Raw genomic sequence first — 17,765 nt, forward strand, 5'->3', positions numbered from 1 at the left:
TTTTGAAATTCCCTTTTTCCATTTTTTCCGTTTGAAGGTCTACATTAAAACGTAGGTTGGCCACGTGACCCGGAAATAATAGTAAATATGGCCTATCAAAATAAAAGCCAAGCTTTTAGAACGGTCATGTGCAGCACTAACGTTAGAAGAAACATCAATGAATAAATAGGCTTATATAAACCTGAACCGGAATAAATATGTTAGCAACAGTAGTTTATAACAGCTATTTAATATCATGCCTATCCAGACATCACCAGCCACATTTAACGAGCGCATTGTTTGGCCCAATACAGTTGGTAATATAGGTCAACCTAAAAACTTATTGCGTGTGCAGAGTTGTTACTGTTAGCGCTATATTATATGATTGAATTTATATTTAAGGTTTATTTCAGTAAATGCTGTGGAAAGTAACGTGTTCTCGATATTGTAAAGATCGATGGCATTGAACTAACAGTAAACACACCAAAAGGATTTACAGTAAAGGACCAGCAGGTGTCGCACTCCACCTCCGTCAGCTGTGATCTCCTGGACACACTTAATACAGGGGTTTTTATTCGCTTTGATACTATTTTCACAAGTTAGGTGTACATTTTCAAAACTCTCAGTTCAAAAATCCAAACTGATCACACTTGTAACACAGCTCATTCTTTCAAAACATGATCCCAGGCTTTCATTACAGTTATAATATAGAAGCAGAATATAACACACCTCCATAGAAAACGGCTCTTAAAACACGATCACCCACCAGAAAATGACGGAAAAAAACATTCTTATGACCTTATAAATTAAGTATGAGTTACAATTTGCAAATATTTATACTTTAAGGGATTAAAATTCTTAAATATAACGTTAGAATATAATGCTCAAACGAGCAATTGTCGATTATAAGAGTGTATAGACCATTTCACAAGATGTAAACAACACTGGTCCAGAAACACTTCCTGTTTCAGTTTTTTAACACTACATAAAAGCTGGGATAAAATACAACCAACAGAACATTTAAAACTGAATCAAAAAGTTAAACAAACATCTTTAAGATGTTTTCTTTACATGTGAAATAAAGAAAACAGTTACAAACTGAAACAGGAAGTGCTTCTGGACCAGTGTTGTTTACATCTTGTGAAATGGTCTATAGACGCATATACAACAAAGTTGTTAAGATTAATATGATTGCTTTACCAACTTATAGTTGTTAAAATGTATGCGTTTTATATTAGAAATGATGCCTGTCCGAAACACAGCGAGTAGACGAACGCCGCGAGTCCTCATGGTCATCCGGACACTGCGTCTCCCGGCAGGTTTTCTCTAAAACGATTAGTCCAAAATGTGTCAATCAAACTTTGAAATCTTTCAGCGGGTTGATATCTTAAAGGACGTTTTACTTTGCAAAGTGAGTCTACGTTATGCACAACGCAAAATATATCCACCACATTTTCACTCGTATCTTAATAATTTCCATCCAGCATTAAAATGTATATTAATAAATGGATGGAAACCTGATCCTAGCAACCAAACACACGGACAAACACAATTTTTAATTCATTATTACCTCAGAATGATGGTTTTCTGCACGCTGTTGAAGATGTGATGGTCTGTGTTAATATAATCTTTTGTAAAAAAAAAAATATTTCTAGTACATACATGGACTGACTAATCAAACACACCTGAAGTTAATTATCTTTACTACAACGCGTTTGATAAAGCAGCAGCCTTTCAGATTAGCAATAATAAAAGCACAATATTGCATACTTGCACATTTTCTGATCAAGGGAATAGTCCAAATCAACCAAATACAAAGTATGTAATCTTATCTTATACTTCTAATGGTCTGATGCGTTATTTAGTTCACTATTGTCTTGCTAATGACTCTTTTGCATGGTGACACTCATTACTGTGATGTGGCAACCAAATAAATCACACCAATATCTCATTACTGCGATTACCGTAACGAGTTCATAATCAGCATAACATGTAAAAGCATCTCTGTATTGACTTAAAGATGACGCACACGTCAAAGATGATTTTCTCCACGTTTTATTGGTCTGTCATGTGAAAGCACAAACACACACTCTAAAAGAAAGTGTTGGGTCTCTTGGTGGTGAAGCGGGGCTTGTGCTGGCGGCGAAGGACCCTGTGAGGCAGAGGGAACTTGATCTTGGAGTCCTGCGGACACAACACACTACAGTCAAGCGTTCGCTCACTTTACAGTCACTTACACCAGACGCTTATCCAAACGAGAGCAACCAAAGACTAACAGTAGGAACTCCATTTATAAACACAATATAAGACAAGAGAAAGTGTTCGTGTTACTGCTCTGCATCACGTGCTGCTGAAAAATACTTTTTTTTTTAATTGAGCATTTTTAGTCGGCAAAGACTTTCGCTGTAAGATATTTAGAGCTGAATTAAACGGGTTGTGGCATGACTGAGATGTTGGATTGAAGTGAATGTGAGGAATGTGCTTGAATTATAATGTATTCGATTTGTTATCGAAAGGTGAAGAAAAGAAACTCAAAATAAGCTTTCTGGACCAAGAAAAGGTAGTATAAATGTATACTGAGTCAGGTGAAACTCGAGATTAGACTAATTTTGATGCTTATGAAAACCCCAAATTCAATATCTGAGAAGATTAGATGACTTCAGATTAAATAATTTAAAATTGAGAAATGTTACCCCTCTGAAAAGTATAATCATGTATATAGTAACATCGGAAATATAATAGTTAGCTTTTACTGTTGCATGATTTTAGTTTTCTGAGTTTCCCCAGTGTGTTATGAAGCGTGAGGGAATGATGAGGGTTAGGCCGCGACTGCATCGGAGCATGTGCTAAAGCTAATTCTGCGGTCAGGTGACTCACGTGGAACTGCTTGATGGCGGGTCTGCGGCATTTGTTGGCTGCGATGACCTGCACCTTCATGATCTGGATGGAGTGAGCGCGGGCACGATGCCTGGCACCCATGTCCCGATCTGAAGCACAAACACACATCAGCACAGGGAACACACACACAGAAGACACAGTCACATGTGGCACCTTGAATTCACTTTCAGTGGCACGTTTCACAGCCTAAGAAAGGCGACAAGGTTCTGCTTTACTGTGCGCACACATAGCAAGGGCATCGACACTGGGGGGAAGTGACCTTTGGGTTTGCGTGCGGGTGGAACAGGAGTGTGTTCTGGGAAACTCACAGCACTGAGTGACGGCTCCAGACGTGGACAGGTCTCTGTACTCGCGGTACATGTTGTGTGTCCCGCTGCGAGAGTCGTAACGCAACCAGATGCCGAAGTTCTTCACCTTCAGAGGAGACTTCTCATAGACCTGAGCAGGAACAGAACAGCTTACACATTACAGCCTGACAACTACAGATAAAGACAAGTCCACACTAAAGACTAGCAGAGCTCATAACACAACTAGAACCATCAAGACCACGGTCAGAGCGATTGTTATTCCCAGGTGTGGAAAGATTGCACACTGACAGCCAATCAGAAGCCACTCGGTTTGCACCTTTAAAAAGGCAGACGACATTGTGGATAAGTTAATCCACCAGTTTGACAAGTCAAACCAACTTTCAAGGATAATTTCTAAAAATAAATGGGATATATGCAGGCTAGCAAATCGTGTACCAAAAGTACCAGTGCTAGTTGACAATATACAGCTTGCTTTGAAGCTTATTTTAGTACTTTTCTCTTTTTTTGTTCCAAATTTGCAATAAACCAGCCAAATTGCTTTGTGATTCATATATATACACACACGTTTATATCTATCGGGTATAGTGTTAGTAAGTGGATCAACATTTGAGATGTCTATGATCCATTTATGCTTAGAATAAAAACACGTTATCGCTCGTTGGCGTGATGCTATTATGGTTCTGGTTCTCGGTATGAACGGGCCGTAAGCCTCAGAAACAGAGCTCAGAGACGTCTGGATTAGACAGCGTTCGCACCAGGCCACAGTAGACTGTCTCTCCATTGGCTTTCTTCATCTTCCTCAGCTGGGAGACGAAGTACCAGAAGCGAGACTTGGCCACCACATGGTTGGGGGCGAAGATCCTCATGCGGTACAGAGGGGGTGTGGGGTTTTTAGCGGAGGGCAACAGACGCCCAACAACCTTATACTCCCGAAGCTGCAGAAAGAGAGGAAGACAGTCAGAGATGGACACTTTATCAGCTCAATCTCACCTGAACATGAATATGATGTAGACTATTGCATTAAGATCATTACTCGAGCTTGTTAACCCGGTTTAAAATCTAAATTAGACTGGTCTCCTAGATTTCACAGCCAAAACACGTCTAGTGACAAAATTAGCTAAACATACTAGCTTATTCAGCGGAGTATGTTAACCCGTTTAAAGTCAACTAAAACATGTAGAGAAAAAAATTAGCATCTTTGATCTATATTTGCCAAAGCTTGATGGATATTTTCTTGAAAGCGCGCAAATTTAATCATCATAGTCAACATTAGCGGATACCGACACTTAGCGGCCTAAACACTGATCTCGATTATGCTCAGAAAACAAACCACCAAGCACAATATCTCCCTAACACACTCAATAATACAAGAATCAACCACTGAGAGTGTGTTAGAGAGCAAATTAACTCGATATCGTGAGGTTTTGCGTGTGTGATCATCACTGATCAGCACATGGAGCGAGGCTCCGGCCGCCATGTTTCTCAATTCGCACAATCAACACGTCAAAGCAAATAAAACGCTTTAAACCTGAACATGTGTCGTGTTAAATCGCTATTATTGATAAATGGCTTTCTTAAACGTGTTTTCTGATGATAATAGTGAGATTTAAGCGACTGTGAAATGATTAAAGAAGGATTTTACGTACTGTGCCAGACGCCTTCATGGTGTCTCACGCCGACGGCCACTGTGAAAGAGGAAGCAGTAGGGCGGGAAATCCTGACGTCAATCCTCTTCCGAGGGGCGGGGCTTACTGGAGCGGCTCTTATTGGTCAGTCTGAGCGATCAATCAAGGCTGCGTGACTTCAGCCGCTGCTAAATGTTTAAAATAATATTTCAAAAGCACGTATGTTAGCACCCTTCAAATAAATTAGAACAAAGAAAAAAATAACATGGCCTATATATTATATTCTTAAGTAATAAACTTTAAAATATAAACTTTAACAATTTTAAATAGTACTATGTACAGCACAGAGACCAAATAATAAATGTAAACGATATTACATATTTGTTTTGGGTAATAAGCAACGAAACATACCCCCCCCCCCCCCACCCCAATTAGGTGATTTTTGTGTAACACCAAACTTCCTACATTTACTTGTAAACGTAAAGACGGAACGAAATAAATTCGTTAATATCGTACTGCATGGCGAATAAAATATACCATCAAAATTATACCACTATTTTTTATTTTTATTTTTTTTTATTGATAACAATACCACTAAGTAAATGTAATTACATTTTAGACGCGTGAACTATACGTCTCCGTCGTGACGTATATGGTGCGTCATTTCCATGACAACCGCTGAGGCTTCGATTGACAAAACAAAGAAACATGGATGATGATCAGAATGCAGAAGAGGTAACGTTAAGATCATAAAAATAAAATATGTTTGCTTTAAACACTCGTAAATTACTTATAAGTCGTTTATTTTTTGCTGTTGCAGTATAGCTAGTCGCTAACAGCTGCTAACCGATTAATCTGAACACATATACAGTAGATTCAGTGTTTTCACTGTTTGTTTAACGTTACAGTTCAGAAGCTTTAAACAGTCACTCGACCTTTCTCTGTTTATTCCTGTCTTCCTCTAGACAGCCTTCGTGGTGGAAGAAGTGACCGGCATCATTAAAGAGGTGTGTGTGTGTGTGTGTGTGTGTGTGTGTGTGTGTGTGTGTCAGATATATGTTATATATATATATATAGAGAGAGAGAGAGAGAGAGAGAGAGAGAGAGAGAGAGAGAGAGAGAGAGAGAGAGAATGTGTGTGTTTGAGAGTGTGTGTGAGTGTATGTGTGTCAGATATATGTCATATATGAGTGTGAGAGAGAGTGTACAATTTGTCATAATAACTCTGATGATGGACAGCATGATTTCTGACGCTGGTGTGTTTCTGCACGCGTGTGTTCTCTCTCTCTCTCTCTCTCTCTCTCTCTCTCTCTCTCTCTCTCTCTCTCTGTGTGTGTGTGTGTGTGTGTTCAGTCTCTGGAGTCAGTGATTGGTCGCAGCAGTTTCGAGCACAAGCGTGTGAGTCAGTGGACGTCCAGTGTCGTGGAGCAGAGTCTCTCTCAGCTCAGCAAACTAGCCAAACCCTTCAAATACATCGGTGAGCAGAACATCTGTGTGTGTGTGTGTGTGTGTGTGTGTGTGTGAGCAGAACATCTGCAGGGAACCCTCACTGCTCCTGTTCTCTCCTCAGTCACATGCATCATCATGCAGAAGAACGGCGCTGGTCTTCAGTCGGCCTCCTCCTGCTTCTGGGACAGCACTACTGACGGTACGGTCCAACACTCATCACACACACACACACACACACACACACACACACACACACACACACACACACATGTGTGTGAGATATACACAAGTAAATATATAGAAGTCAAAATATCAACATTTTAAGATAAGCTTACTGGACTTTTTCACATGTTTTGTAACTCGACACCCTCGCCTCATTTAGTATGCGTGGTTCTGTGAATATGCAAATGAGCCCCGCCTCCACTCACTCAGAGATCCACTGGTTGACGATCACATGTTGATCTGATTGGTTCCAAGGTGGTTTGTGACGTCAGAAACACCAGCGATTTCAGAGTGTGTGTTTGAGACTGTCTTTGGTTCACTGCAGTTTTAAGGAGGAAATACTCAGCAATGCTGTCCACTTATCAACACACACATGTGTGTGTGTTAGAGCGGATTAAACACACATAACATAAACACACACACATAAACAACATTAAACGCTGGATTTACACCACAGGGGGACTTTAACATTTGTTATATGCAAAATATTCTTTGCTCAAAGTTTTATTTGACAAAAAACAGCCTATATTTTTAGTCATATTACAAAAACAAATGTATAGTTTGCACTATTATAGCGTATAGACTCTTATTTTGTAGTTGACTATCAAACTATTGCAGTTGTGTTTAAAAGTAGAGTGCCAGTATTTGAGTCTAATATTGAGCTGTCTGTTCTTCAGGAAGCTGCACCGTCAGATGGGAAAATAAATACTTGTACTGCATCGTCAGTGTGTTTGGACTCGCCATTTAAACACGAGCGCGTTCAGCCTGACCTCAAAACCCTCGACGCACAATAAAGCACACGTCTTAAAAATCTCTGCAGGTTTTATTCTCTCAGACAGTTTTCACAACAGTGCAATGGAAGGAGTGTGTGTGTGGACTGAGGAATGACTTGATGACCCTGATGCTGTTTATTACACTCATGGAGAACGGCTTCAACTCAAGTAAATGTTCATCTGTAAAGCAAAGCATTTCCGTCAGATCCTCCATCCAAACAGCATTACAGCTTTAAGACAGAGAAGTGAACCGACAAACATTTACACAGATCCGACCGACCACCACATCCACAAAATAATAAATACAGGCACAATAAAAAAAAAAGGAATGTGAGAAAAGAAGGCTTTAGGAATGTAAATGAAATGAACATTTTTATCAAAAAAAGAAAAGAGATTTACATGAGCACATCTGGACATTGGCCAGAAATCAGCAGAAAACCGTCCTAAAGCAGATCACATGACACACACAGGTCATATTTCACTCCATAAAGCAAAACATATATTGTGCATTACGTAGAAATAGTTTGGACCTTAATATTTTTTTAGTTACATTATTTTCAAGAGTTACACATTTAAGTGCACTTAAAAAAAAACATTTGTAAACTTAAACTTTTGGGGTTTTAAGAAGTGCTTAATTATGTCACAATGCAAAAAAACAAAAAAAACAAAACAAAAAACTTTATAATACATTTTGTTGTTGCTTTTTCTCTTTTTAGTTTCGAGGTGAAATATAATCTGGCCATCTTTTCACGCAAGTCACCCTGAATATAGTGGTTCAACAGGATTTAGATCAGATGTATAATTGATATTTGCACGCTGCCTTTCACTGACACTCACTGAGGTTAAAGACAGACGGGTTTCTTCATCATCTTCATCATCATCATCATCAGGGCGGCTGGAGCTGCTTCTTCCACTGGAGTTACATTCAAAAATCACTTCACCTTTAAAAATATATAGGCCTGTATATTTACACCGTATATAACGAGACTGGTGTCATGTCAACAAGTCTATATAATCCCTCAGATATACAGGAGCGATCCGGAGTCAGACCGGATTCAGTCGGTTTCGCTCTCATCCTGGTATTTGGCGGTGGCTTTGATGGCGCGGCCATTTTGAAGAGGCATTTCTTCATAATCGCTCCTTCACACACACACACACACACACAAGAAGGGAACAAATCTGAATATACAGTCAAACAAAAATATCATTTTTACTAGTTCACTATAGATCATTTCTGTGAGTGAGGAGAGCAAAATAAAGAAAGAAAGTGAGTTCTGCTCATATTTATCACCAATATCTACACTACAGGAGTCTGAGTAGTGTTGGTCTGACGTACCCGTAAATGACTTCATCATCCGAGTCATTGAGCATGGAGAACGCAGGGTTGTCCTTCAGTTGGGAATCTGGGAAAGGGAACACATGTCCATGAGAGAGGAGTCAGTGATGGAGGAGTGTTCAATCACACTGCAGATCAACTCACCGTACAGAGCGTTTTTGGAGGGCGAGTAGACAAACGCTAGTGTGTAGAGGTAAAAGTTCAGGAGGCCGTAGAAGGAAAGAAATTCGGCTGGTGGAGAAAAACGTTCAGGAAAACATCACTTTTCCTGGACATTTGTATATTAATGCGTACACCGTTTTATAGAGTCGTTCTCAGCAAAGAGTTAAAGTGCCTCATTATGCTTTAACCTTCCCTGAAATAGAGCTGGGTGTGAATGGAAAAGCTGCTCGATAAATAGTTATTGTCTCCTGAAAACTGCTGAAACGAGTCAGTAATTCCAGTCTCCCGCCGCTGGTCCTGATTGGCTGAGCAGCGTCTCTTAGCTCCGCCCTTAAACACTGTAGTGTATCTGAGACGGGGAGAGTACGGTGAAACCCACGCCATCGTTACTGTTCGTATCACTGTGATCAAGAGCTGAGAGTCAGATATGATAATGAGCCTTTCTGACCAATCACAGCAGAGCAGCTCTCAGAGAGGCGGAGCTTTTCAGACACTGAGAGGAAATGAGGGTGAGATTATTAGAAAATTAACGTGTTTTTGACCTCGGATGGATGTGAACACACTGTAGGACTCCTAAACACAATTAAGGAGACTTTACATTAGCATAATAGAGCACTTCAAACAACTAAAGAGGCATGAGGGGACGATCCTGTAATGAAAGGATATAATTCTGGTAGTGGGTGGAAAGTTCGGCAACAAAGTTGTCCTGCAAGGCCTTGGATCCGAACCTCAGGTACAGTATAACCACACTGATGGAAGAGGAAGAGGGAGTTACAACACATGCCCATCTGAACGTCATTCACATCTCCTGCATACGCATAAATGATCACATGACTGGATTTAACACAAAAACATCCTCATATTAGAGTGATTTCTGAAGGATCATGTGACCCTGAAGACTGGAGTAATGATGATAACGAATGAACTGCGAATATGGGGAAAATAATCAACATTGAAGCAGGAAAAGCTGTTGATGATAAATCCCTTTAAACAGCAGACGAGTGTGTGTTTACATCACCTGATCATCAGCACCACCAACGTCAGCGCCGTCAGAAACTTCAGCCGCAGGTCTGAACACACGGATAAACACAATGAACAAACCGCTTAACCTCCAAAGGAGAATTTGAGTTTCTTTCTTCTGCTGAACACAAAGCAAACAGATCATGGACTCACTCACTTACAAATTAGGAAAAATAAGATACTATGGAAGTCAATGTGTCCCGTTTGCCTACCGACAGTCTTCAAAAGATCCTTCATTTGTGTTCAGCAGAAGACACACACACACACACAGGTTTAAAGAGGGCGAGTACAGGCGAGACTAGAATATGGGGCAAAAGTTCATTTATTTCAGTAACTCAACTTAAGAAGGTGAAGCTAATATATTATATAGACTCAAAGTGAGATATTTCAAGTGTTATGATTGTGGTGATTATGACCTACAGTTTATGAAATTACAATATTGTGAAAAGGTTTTCAAATCTGTAAGTCATAATCACCACAATAACACTTGAAATATCTCACTTTGAGTCTATATAATATATTAGTTTCACCTTCTTAAGTCGAGTTACTGAAATAAATGAACTTTTGCCCCATGTTGTAGTTTCCGAGTCTCCTCTGTATATAATGACAGAATGTTTATTTTTAAGGGAAGGATCCCTTTAATGCTCCTCGTGTCAGGAGTGTGTGTGTGTGTGTGTGTGTGTGTGTTACCTGTGTACGGCATGTTCTTCAGCTCGGAGCAGGCGCGCACCACCAGAAACACCAGGTACAGAACGTACACACACACCACCAGCAGGAAGAAGATCTTCATGCCCTACAGCAAACACACACTTGCATTACGTTCCTCCGTAACACTCTACTATATAAGGGTCATCGTTTAAAGTGTAGTTCACCAACATTTACTGATACGTTATTAAAATCAAACGTTAACATTAGTTAATAAACTAACATGAACAAACAATGAACAGCTGGATTTGTATTAACAAAGATTAAACACTGTAACAAACGTATCACTCATACATGAACTAATGAACCTTATTTAACTAATGAACGTTATTGTAAAGTCAGCATGAAATCATGTTTGTTTACTCTAAATTATTTATCAGTGCACATCATTATTGTGTTAATAATCTTAATAACGTCCTCTTTCAGCATCTCTCCTCTTCTCTGATGATGTGGGTGGGGCTATAACCTGTCACTCACATGATATCAGCCAATAGCAAACCACAACCATCCAATCAGTTCCCCACAGACACAATCAAGCCCCGCCCACATGAAGCGTTTCTCTCGATATACGACACAATAGAGGAGAAACGACCGGCACAACTTCCCTTTCCTGCTGACTTTAATAGAAGTTCAAATATTTGTATTTATGTATAATATAAATTTTGTGTAAAAATATATATAGTATATACATGCAAATATTTCTTAATGGAAATATTTATATAATATAATATAAATATTATATTATGTAAACACAAACTTTTATTTTGGATGTGATTAATCGTTTGACAGCCCTATTTTATGATGTAATAATAAAACGTGACTGTCTCTCTCACTTTGACTGTAACGTGCTGAAATGACGTATAAAGTTGGATTTGATTTGGAAACGCACCTGGAAGTTCTGGATGTCCACTTTGTACTGATAGGTGGGATCCTGCAGCTCGTTCACCCTAATAACACACACGGAAATGAGAACAATCCCATCATAAGTCCTCAGCAGTTGAACATGAACATGTGTCTTACGTCTGCCAGATGCCCAGCGTGACGGCCGATAACCACAACAGCCCCACGATCACCAACTTGGGCAGATAAAACGTCAGGAACTTCCTCTCGCCCTGAACATGAACATCACACACCACGTTTAGAAGCGCTGGGAAATAATTCAGAACTTGTGTACAGGAAACACACTCTCTGACCAAACATGAGTATGTGTGTGTGTGTTCTGCACCTGCACTCGGATGCCGTGATACACACACAGCCAGAACAGCAGGAGCGCACACAGGAACACAGACTGGAAGAAAGCGTCCAGCGTTCCCGGAAACCAGCTGTTCACCAGGAACGACAGCGGGAAGAAGGGGTCTGCAACACAACACCAGTCCATGACACGCGCGTGTGTGTGTGTGTGTGTGTGTGAGAAGAGGGTTTATTTCAGGCTTTCGTTAGATTATAAATGTCTTGATTTGATGAAGACGTGAGTGTGTCGTGAGTGTGTCGTGAGTGTGTGTTGTGTGTGTCGTGAGTGTGTCGTGAGTGTGTCGTGAGTGTGTCGTGAGTGTGTCGTGAGTGTGTCGTGAGTGTGTCGTGAGTGTGTCGTGAGGGTGTTGTGAGTGTGTCGTGAGTGTGTTGTGAGGGTGTAGTGAGTGTGTCGTGAGTGTGTCGTGAGTGTGTCGTGAGTGTGTCGTGAGTGTGTCGTGAGTGTGTCGTGAGTGTGTCGTGAGTGTGTCGTGAGGGTGTTGTGAGTGTGTCGTGAGTGTGTTGTGAGGGTGTAGTGAGTGTGTCGTGAGTGTGTCGTGAGTGTGTCGTGAGGGTGTTGTGAGTGTGTTGTGAGTGTGTCATGAGTGTGTTGTGTGTGTCATGAGTGTGTTGTGTGTGTCGTGTGTGTCACCGTTGTAGAGCAGCAGCAGAGGGAGGAGGATGGACATCCACTTCTGCTCGATGCCCCAGTCCCTCATGGAGAACTTCCTCAGCGAGTGCGCAAACACACACTACACACAACAACACACACGTCAGACACACACACAGACAAACTAGGAGGAAGTGTCACACGCAATATGGAGGAACAAGCCCCGCCTTCTAAATACAACAGCCAATCGCTGATCAGCTGTTTAGAGTCAACATCAATGAGACATTTCACATACGGAACAGCAGGGATGCAGCGATACCCATAATTCATTATGTTTGAAAGCCGATAACCGATACATCGGCTGATAAATCCAAATCCAAATTTTTTATAATTTTTGAGAGCGTAAACAAAACTCTCAGCATTAAAATCCACAATTATAATGATGTCCTCGTTATAATGTCCTGTAGCCCATATCACAGATTTACACTTTTTGAAGTGAATCCAATCATATTTCAGTTTCATATTCCTTTAATCAAACGATCTCGTGTGATTGGCAGAAGTGTAGCAGCTGTAACTCACAGTCACGATGAAGGTCATCACCACGAACACAAAGCGGAACCAGATCTCCACCTGAGAGAACGTGGCGTTGTACATCTTAAACTGGCAAACAACAGACAGACAGAACCATTAACAATAATAATAATACCAATAATACCAATCACATGATTAATAACAGGAGTCCAAATGTTTTTGGTCACACAAGTTTCATTACCGGATGATTTTTTTAAGAATCTCTTGAATGATTCAATGACTTGCTCGTCTCACTTGACTCAAGACTGGATGAATCAGCATTTTAAACAAATCTCATGAATGAATGATTCAATGAATTGTTCACTTGTCTCATTACTGGTTGAATCTTTTGTTTTTGAACAAATTGACTCACTTGTAAAGATTTCATTGGTTTCATTTACTAAATCTTTTTTTTTTAAATGAATCTTTTGAACGATTCAATGACTCACTAATAAATATTTCACTTGTTTCATGACTGGATGAATCAGCGTTTCTGAACAAATCTCATGAATCAATGATTGAATGGGTGCAAACAGCCCTTCGTGTTGTCTGTGAATCATGACGAATGATGTAAACTTACTACAAAAGTGACATTTTTGATGTTGTCCTTCAGGTCTTGCTGGAGGTTCCTGAAGCTGACGTTGATCTTGTACTGAGTGTAGTTCAGGTAACCCAGATGCAGCACCATAATCTCATCACACGCCTGCTGATGCTGGAAAACCATCACACACACACTCATGAACATTGGAACGAACCCATGAAGATCACACACACACACACACACACACACACACACACACACTGACCGCGGCGCACTGGAGGCTCCTGTTCTTGTTGTGCACGTTGTCGCTGATGCGCATCACGCTGGCGTCCTGCGTCACGCCCTGCAGCTCCACGTTCATCCCGAACTCCCTCCAACTCAAATCTACATCTGAACACATCACTTCATTAAAGCGACACGACTCCGGATCAACTGAGAATCAGCATTTTAGACAATCTCTTGAGTGAATGATTCAATGATTCGCTCTCAGAAACTTCATTTGCTTCATTGCTGGATGAATCAGTGTTTTTGAACAAATGTGATGAATGAATGATTCAATGACACACACACACACACACACATTTCACAGTCGCTGTCTCCACCTACTGGTGTAATGAAGTAATCCACACAATCTTTATCTGAAGCGTCACGCATCTTTCAAAGGTGATTCACTCTAATTCGAACACTACCGTAGACATCAGTGTTTATATCCGAACTATAAACTCGTAACTATTCTGAATAAAAAGATGTTTAAAAGGAGTTTCCTCACTGTTGGTGTTGAGCTGAATGATGCACGTGAGCCACAGCTGCTGGTTATAGTTGGTCAGCATCGGAGATTTGAGGTCGAACGGGCCGGTCTGAGAAAACATGGACATGAACACAACAACACTTACACTTCCTGTACACAACACTTACACTTCCTGTACACAACACTTACACTTCCTGTACACAACACTTACACTTCCTGTACACAACACTTACACTTCCTGTTAAAACCTGGAGTGATTGAGACACATTTCTGTTTTTAAAAGAGTCTCTCCTGCTCATTGATTTGATCATTAATACAGTAAACAGTGTAATATTCCTCCAGTGTAAATCATCAGTTCTCTGTGTGAATATACAGTAAAGTGTAATTTATTCCTGAATTTATCATCATTACTCCAGTCTTCAGTGTCACATGACCCTTCACAAATCACTCTAATATGAGGATCTGATGATCGACACACAGTTATGATTATTATCGGTGTTGAACACAGTCGTACATTTTATTTTGCAGAATTCTTTGATGAACAGAAAACCCAGAACGACAGCGTTTATTAAGTTGGCTTGAGAAAGCCAACTTACTGAAATCCTATTTAAACTTATTATTTGAAATATAATCTTTTGTAACAATATTAATGTCATCAGATTTTCATATTAGAGTGATCATGTGACACTGAAGACTGGAGTAATGATGATAAATTCAGCTTTGATCAAACTACACTTTACTGTATATTCACACAGAGAACGGATGATTTACATTAGAATAATATTTCACTGTTTTTACTGTATTTGATCAAATAAAGGCTGAACAGACTTAATTGTCACAAAGAAAAAAATCTGAATTACGTTTTTTTTTTCCGCTTTGAGGAAATTAAGCCTGTTTCTTTCTCACACACACACACACACACACACACACACACACACACACACACACAGTTCGCCTCACCTTTGATGCATTGACGCTGACGCTTAAACCGTTGTAATAATTCTCAGTGATGATCTTCGGTCCTACAGGAGAGACATTCATCAGTAAACTGCACAAACAACAACCTTCATATCTCATATAATACCAGCTTTATCGGTCTCAGTCTCTGTGACAAACATCAGCTAGATCTGAAGACCTTTGAAAAGTGGATTTAAGACATTTTAATGCTAATTAAGGCCTTATTTTAAGGATCCGCATTTATTCATCTTTGTTAAAATTAGTTAATAAAAACACATCAGTTAATTTCAGATCAGGTCTATTTAATAATATTAACAGATACAACTTAATGTTGTAAATTTGTTCAAATTATGCTAAAATAAATGTTGAAATAAACATTAACTGACAAGTTAACTACAATTTTTTTGTAAAGCGTTATCAAAATACTAAATTGTTTCCTCTTTAAAAGTGCTTTTAGGAAACCTATTAATTTCTAAACTCATAAAAAGCTTGTAATATTCTTTAACTGACTTGTAATAATATATATATGTAATAATGTAATAATATTAAATAAATAAAAATGAAACATTTCAGAGTGTGAGCAAATGCATTTAGTAAAAATGCATGAATAAAAACAGGCATTTTTAACTCTTAATTGCTTTAATTTTGATCTCTGAGGGTTCAGAATCACAGCCCTTCAATGTGAGCAGGACAGGTGCATGCTGGGAAACGAGACTCACCTGACACACCGATGAGCGTGGACACGCCGAAGCAGAAGAAGAACACCACAAACACCAGGACGAAGTGTCTCTTAGAGAGAGTGTAGAGACGCATGGGGGCCAACCTGCAGAACACACACACACACACACACACACACACTTATTTCAAAACATCTGTCTTGGTGAGTGATTCACATAAACACTGTGTTGTTGTGTCTTAAGTGAAGTAAACAGGTGTGTAACATTATTAGATCTGTGCATTAGCTCTTAAAATAATAATAATAATAATAAACCTGCTGATATTAATGTTAATAATCTATTTGTATTAATACACAATGCAGTGATTATTTTTACATTCAAGTTCTGTATTTCTTACTTGAATTATTCTTTTACACAGAGGTAAATTTAAAAGAATGTAAAGCACTGTTCATTTAATGTTTAATGTTTTATATTGCATTTGGACTTTTTTCTGTTTGTTTTTTGCATCATTGTTTTTTTTAAAACAAAAAAACCTATATTGAGATTATTAATACCGTAATTATAATTATTATTAATAAAAGAAATTGAGGAAAAGATACATCGAGCATCGTTTTGTAATCGAATATATATATACACACACACACTCTCTCTCTCTGTCTCACAGGACATGAAATTAGATCACGCCCACAACATCCGAGATATGTTGCGAAAAACACAAAAACATTTACAGCAACTCTAAATATAATCAATCGATTATTTATAACTACATAAACGGTGTGAAACGCGCGCACGTGCGCGTTCACTCACTCAAACAGCTGGAGCGTCACTAAGAGAGGCCGCAAAACTGACAAAAACACGCGATTATTGAACACATACACACACGTGTGTGTTTCTACGCGATGTTGTGATGGCCACACACACACTTACCGCTCCATCGCGCTGATTTTATTCCACTGGCGGCGATAAATCCGCGAATAAATCAGAATATGTTTGTTGTGGGCGCATATCCGCACACATCAGCCCACTGACGTCAACACACGAGCTCACGTGACCTCCATAGCAGTGAGTGCGCATGCGCCATTTGCATTATTGGTTATATCGATTAATAACACAAACTTGTATGTATGAATTGAATCTAACTCGTTTTAACGCCACTTTAATATGCACGGGGCTTGCTATTACAGAGGTCTACATTTAAAAAGAACATATTAAACTTATATTTTAGACATTTAAAGAAAATATTATAGTTATACAGTGGTCATCATGTTTATGATAATTAGTGAGCAATCGTCGCTGTGTTCGCCATTGTTTGTGAGAACCGAGAACCGATGTGACATTCACATAATTCGTTCAATAAAAGCGTTTCGATGACCTGGAAGACACAGCGTTCATAAACACTCCACATAAATAACGTGTTTGATCCGTGAATGCTCGAGTACCTGTAGAAGCGCTCGTTCCTGTAGGGCGTCAGGTCCTCCTTCAGCTCGTTGCAGGCTTCTTGTATTCTCTTGCAGAAATGCTTCATCTCGCTGACCAGAGGGTTTTCAGGGCTGCAGAAGTCGCTGTCCGGCCGATCCATGTCTTTTCATTGAAAATGGCGTTTGCTGGTGTTTTGCAGCGGCTCTATTGAGAGTAAATGCAGGCGAAGCGCTTTGATTGTGCAGTTCGGATGATGGTCGTGTGCGCATGCGCGGTCAGGACCACGGACAGGGCCCTGGCCACTAGATAGGGCGCACTAGATAGGGCTCATAATATATACACCCTGAAGACTATATATATTGACTTTTCAGTCAAGTAAACGGAATATTTAAAATATTTAAGAAACTCTATAAAGGCACGATGCTAAACATTTATATTTGCATTCATATTTTCCAAATTGTGTTGTGTTGTGAAGTGGCTTGACTTTATATTTTGCCATTTTCTTTGGTTTTAGTCAGATACACACTATACACAAA

The 17,765-nt window shown here is 39.6% G+C and overlaps 3 protein-coding genes and 1 non-coding gene across 5 annotated transcripts; 1 reads left to right on the forward strand and 3 right to left on the reverse strand.

The window, feature by feature from the left end:
* Positions 1-2,018: 2,018 nt before the first annotated feature.
* rpl18a (ribosomal protein L18a) lies at positions 2,019-4,988 on the reverse strand. The gene is made up of 5 exons (XM_039660752.2): positions 4,832-4,988; positions 3,941-4,120; positions 3,186-3,315; positions 2,857-2,966; positions 2,019-2,163 (listed from the first exon to the last, which is right to left on the reverse strand). Exons 1-5 carry the CDS (start codon positions 4,847-4,849, stop codon positions 2,071-2,073), a joined length of 531 nt encoding a protein of 176 aa, XP_039516686.1. The 5' UTR covers positions 4,850-4,988; the 3' UTR covers positions 2,019-2,070.
* LOC120471071 (small nucleolar RNA SNORA68) lies at positions 3,020-3,155 on the reverse strand. The gene has a single exon (XR_005620752.1). It is a non-coding gene; the product is annotated as a small nucleolar RNA SNORA68 (small nucleolar RNA).
* A 423-nt stretch (positions 4,989-5,411) lies between the features above and the next one.
* dynlt1b (dynein light chain Tctex-type 1b) lies at positions 5,412-7,294 on the forward strand. Its single transcript, XM_039660753.2, has 5 exons — positions 5,412-5,545; positions 5,776-5,817; positions 6,164-6,287; positions 6,381-6,458; positions 7,159-7,294. Exons 1-5 carry the CDS (start codon positions 5,519-5,521, stop codon positions 7,227-7,229), a joined length of 342 nt encoding a protein of 113 aa, XP_039516687.1. The 5' UTR covers positions 5,412-5,518; the 3' UTR covers positions 7,230-7,294.
* On the reverse strand, positions 7,286-17,498 carry tmem181 (transmembrane protein 181). Of its 2 annotated transcripts, none has more exons than XM_039660750.2 (17): positions 17,250-17,498; positions 15,853-15,956; positions 15,137-15,198; positions 14,198-14,285; positions 13,694-13,818; positions 13,468-13,599; positions 12,897-12,977; positions 12,360-12,459; positions 11,703-11,833; positions 11,498-11,589; positions 11,367-11,424; positions 10,463-10,565; positions 9,771-9,822; positions 9,419-9,501; positions 8,735-8,824; positions 8,591-8,657; positions 7,286-8,394 (listed from the first exon to the last, which is right to left on the reverse strand). In XM_039660750.2, exons 1-17 carry the CDS (start codon positions 17,387-17,389, stop codon positions 8,310-8,312), a joined length of 1,593 nt encoding a protein of 530 aa, XP_039516684.1. In that variant the 5' UTR covers positions 17,390-17,498; the 3' UTR covers positions 7,286-8,309. The 2 variants fall into 2 exon arrangements, with proteins under 2 accessions (XP_039516684.1, XP_039516685.1); XM_039660751.2 differs by lacking the exon at positions 17,250-17,498 and adding an exon at positions 16,738-16,891.
* Between the last annotated feature and the right edge of the window lie 267 nt (positions 17,499-17,765).

This window comes from Pimephales promelas, chromosome 24 (genome assembly GCF_988280905.1).
Source record: "Pimephales promelas chromosome 24, fPimPro1.hap1.1, whole genome shotgun sequence".
Classification (NCBI taxonomy): Eukaryota; Metazoa; Chordata; class Actinopteri; order Cypriniformes; family Leuciscidae; genus Pimephales; species Pimephales promelas.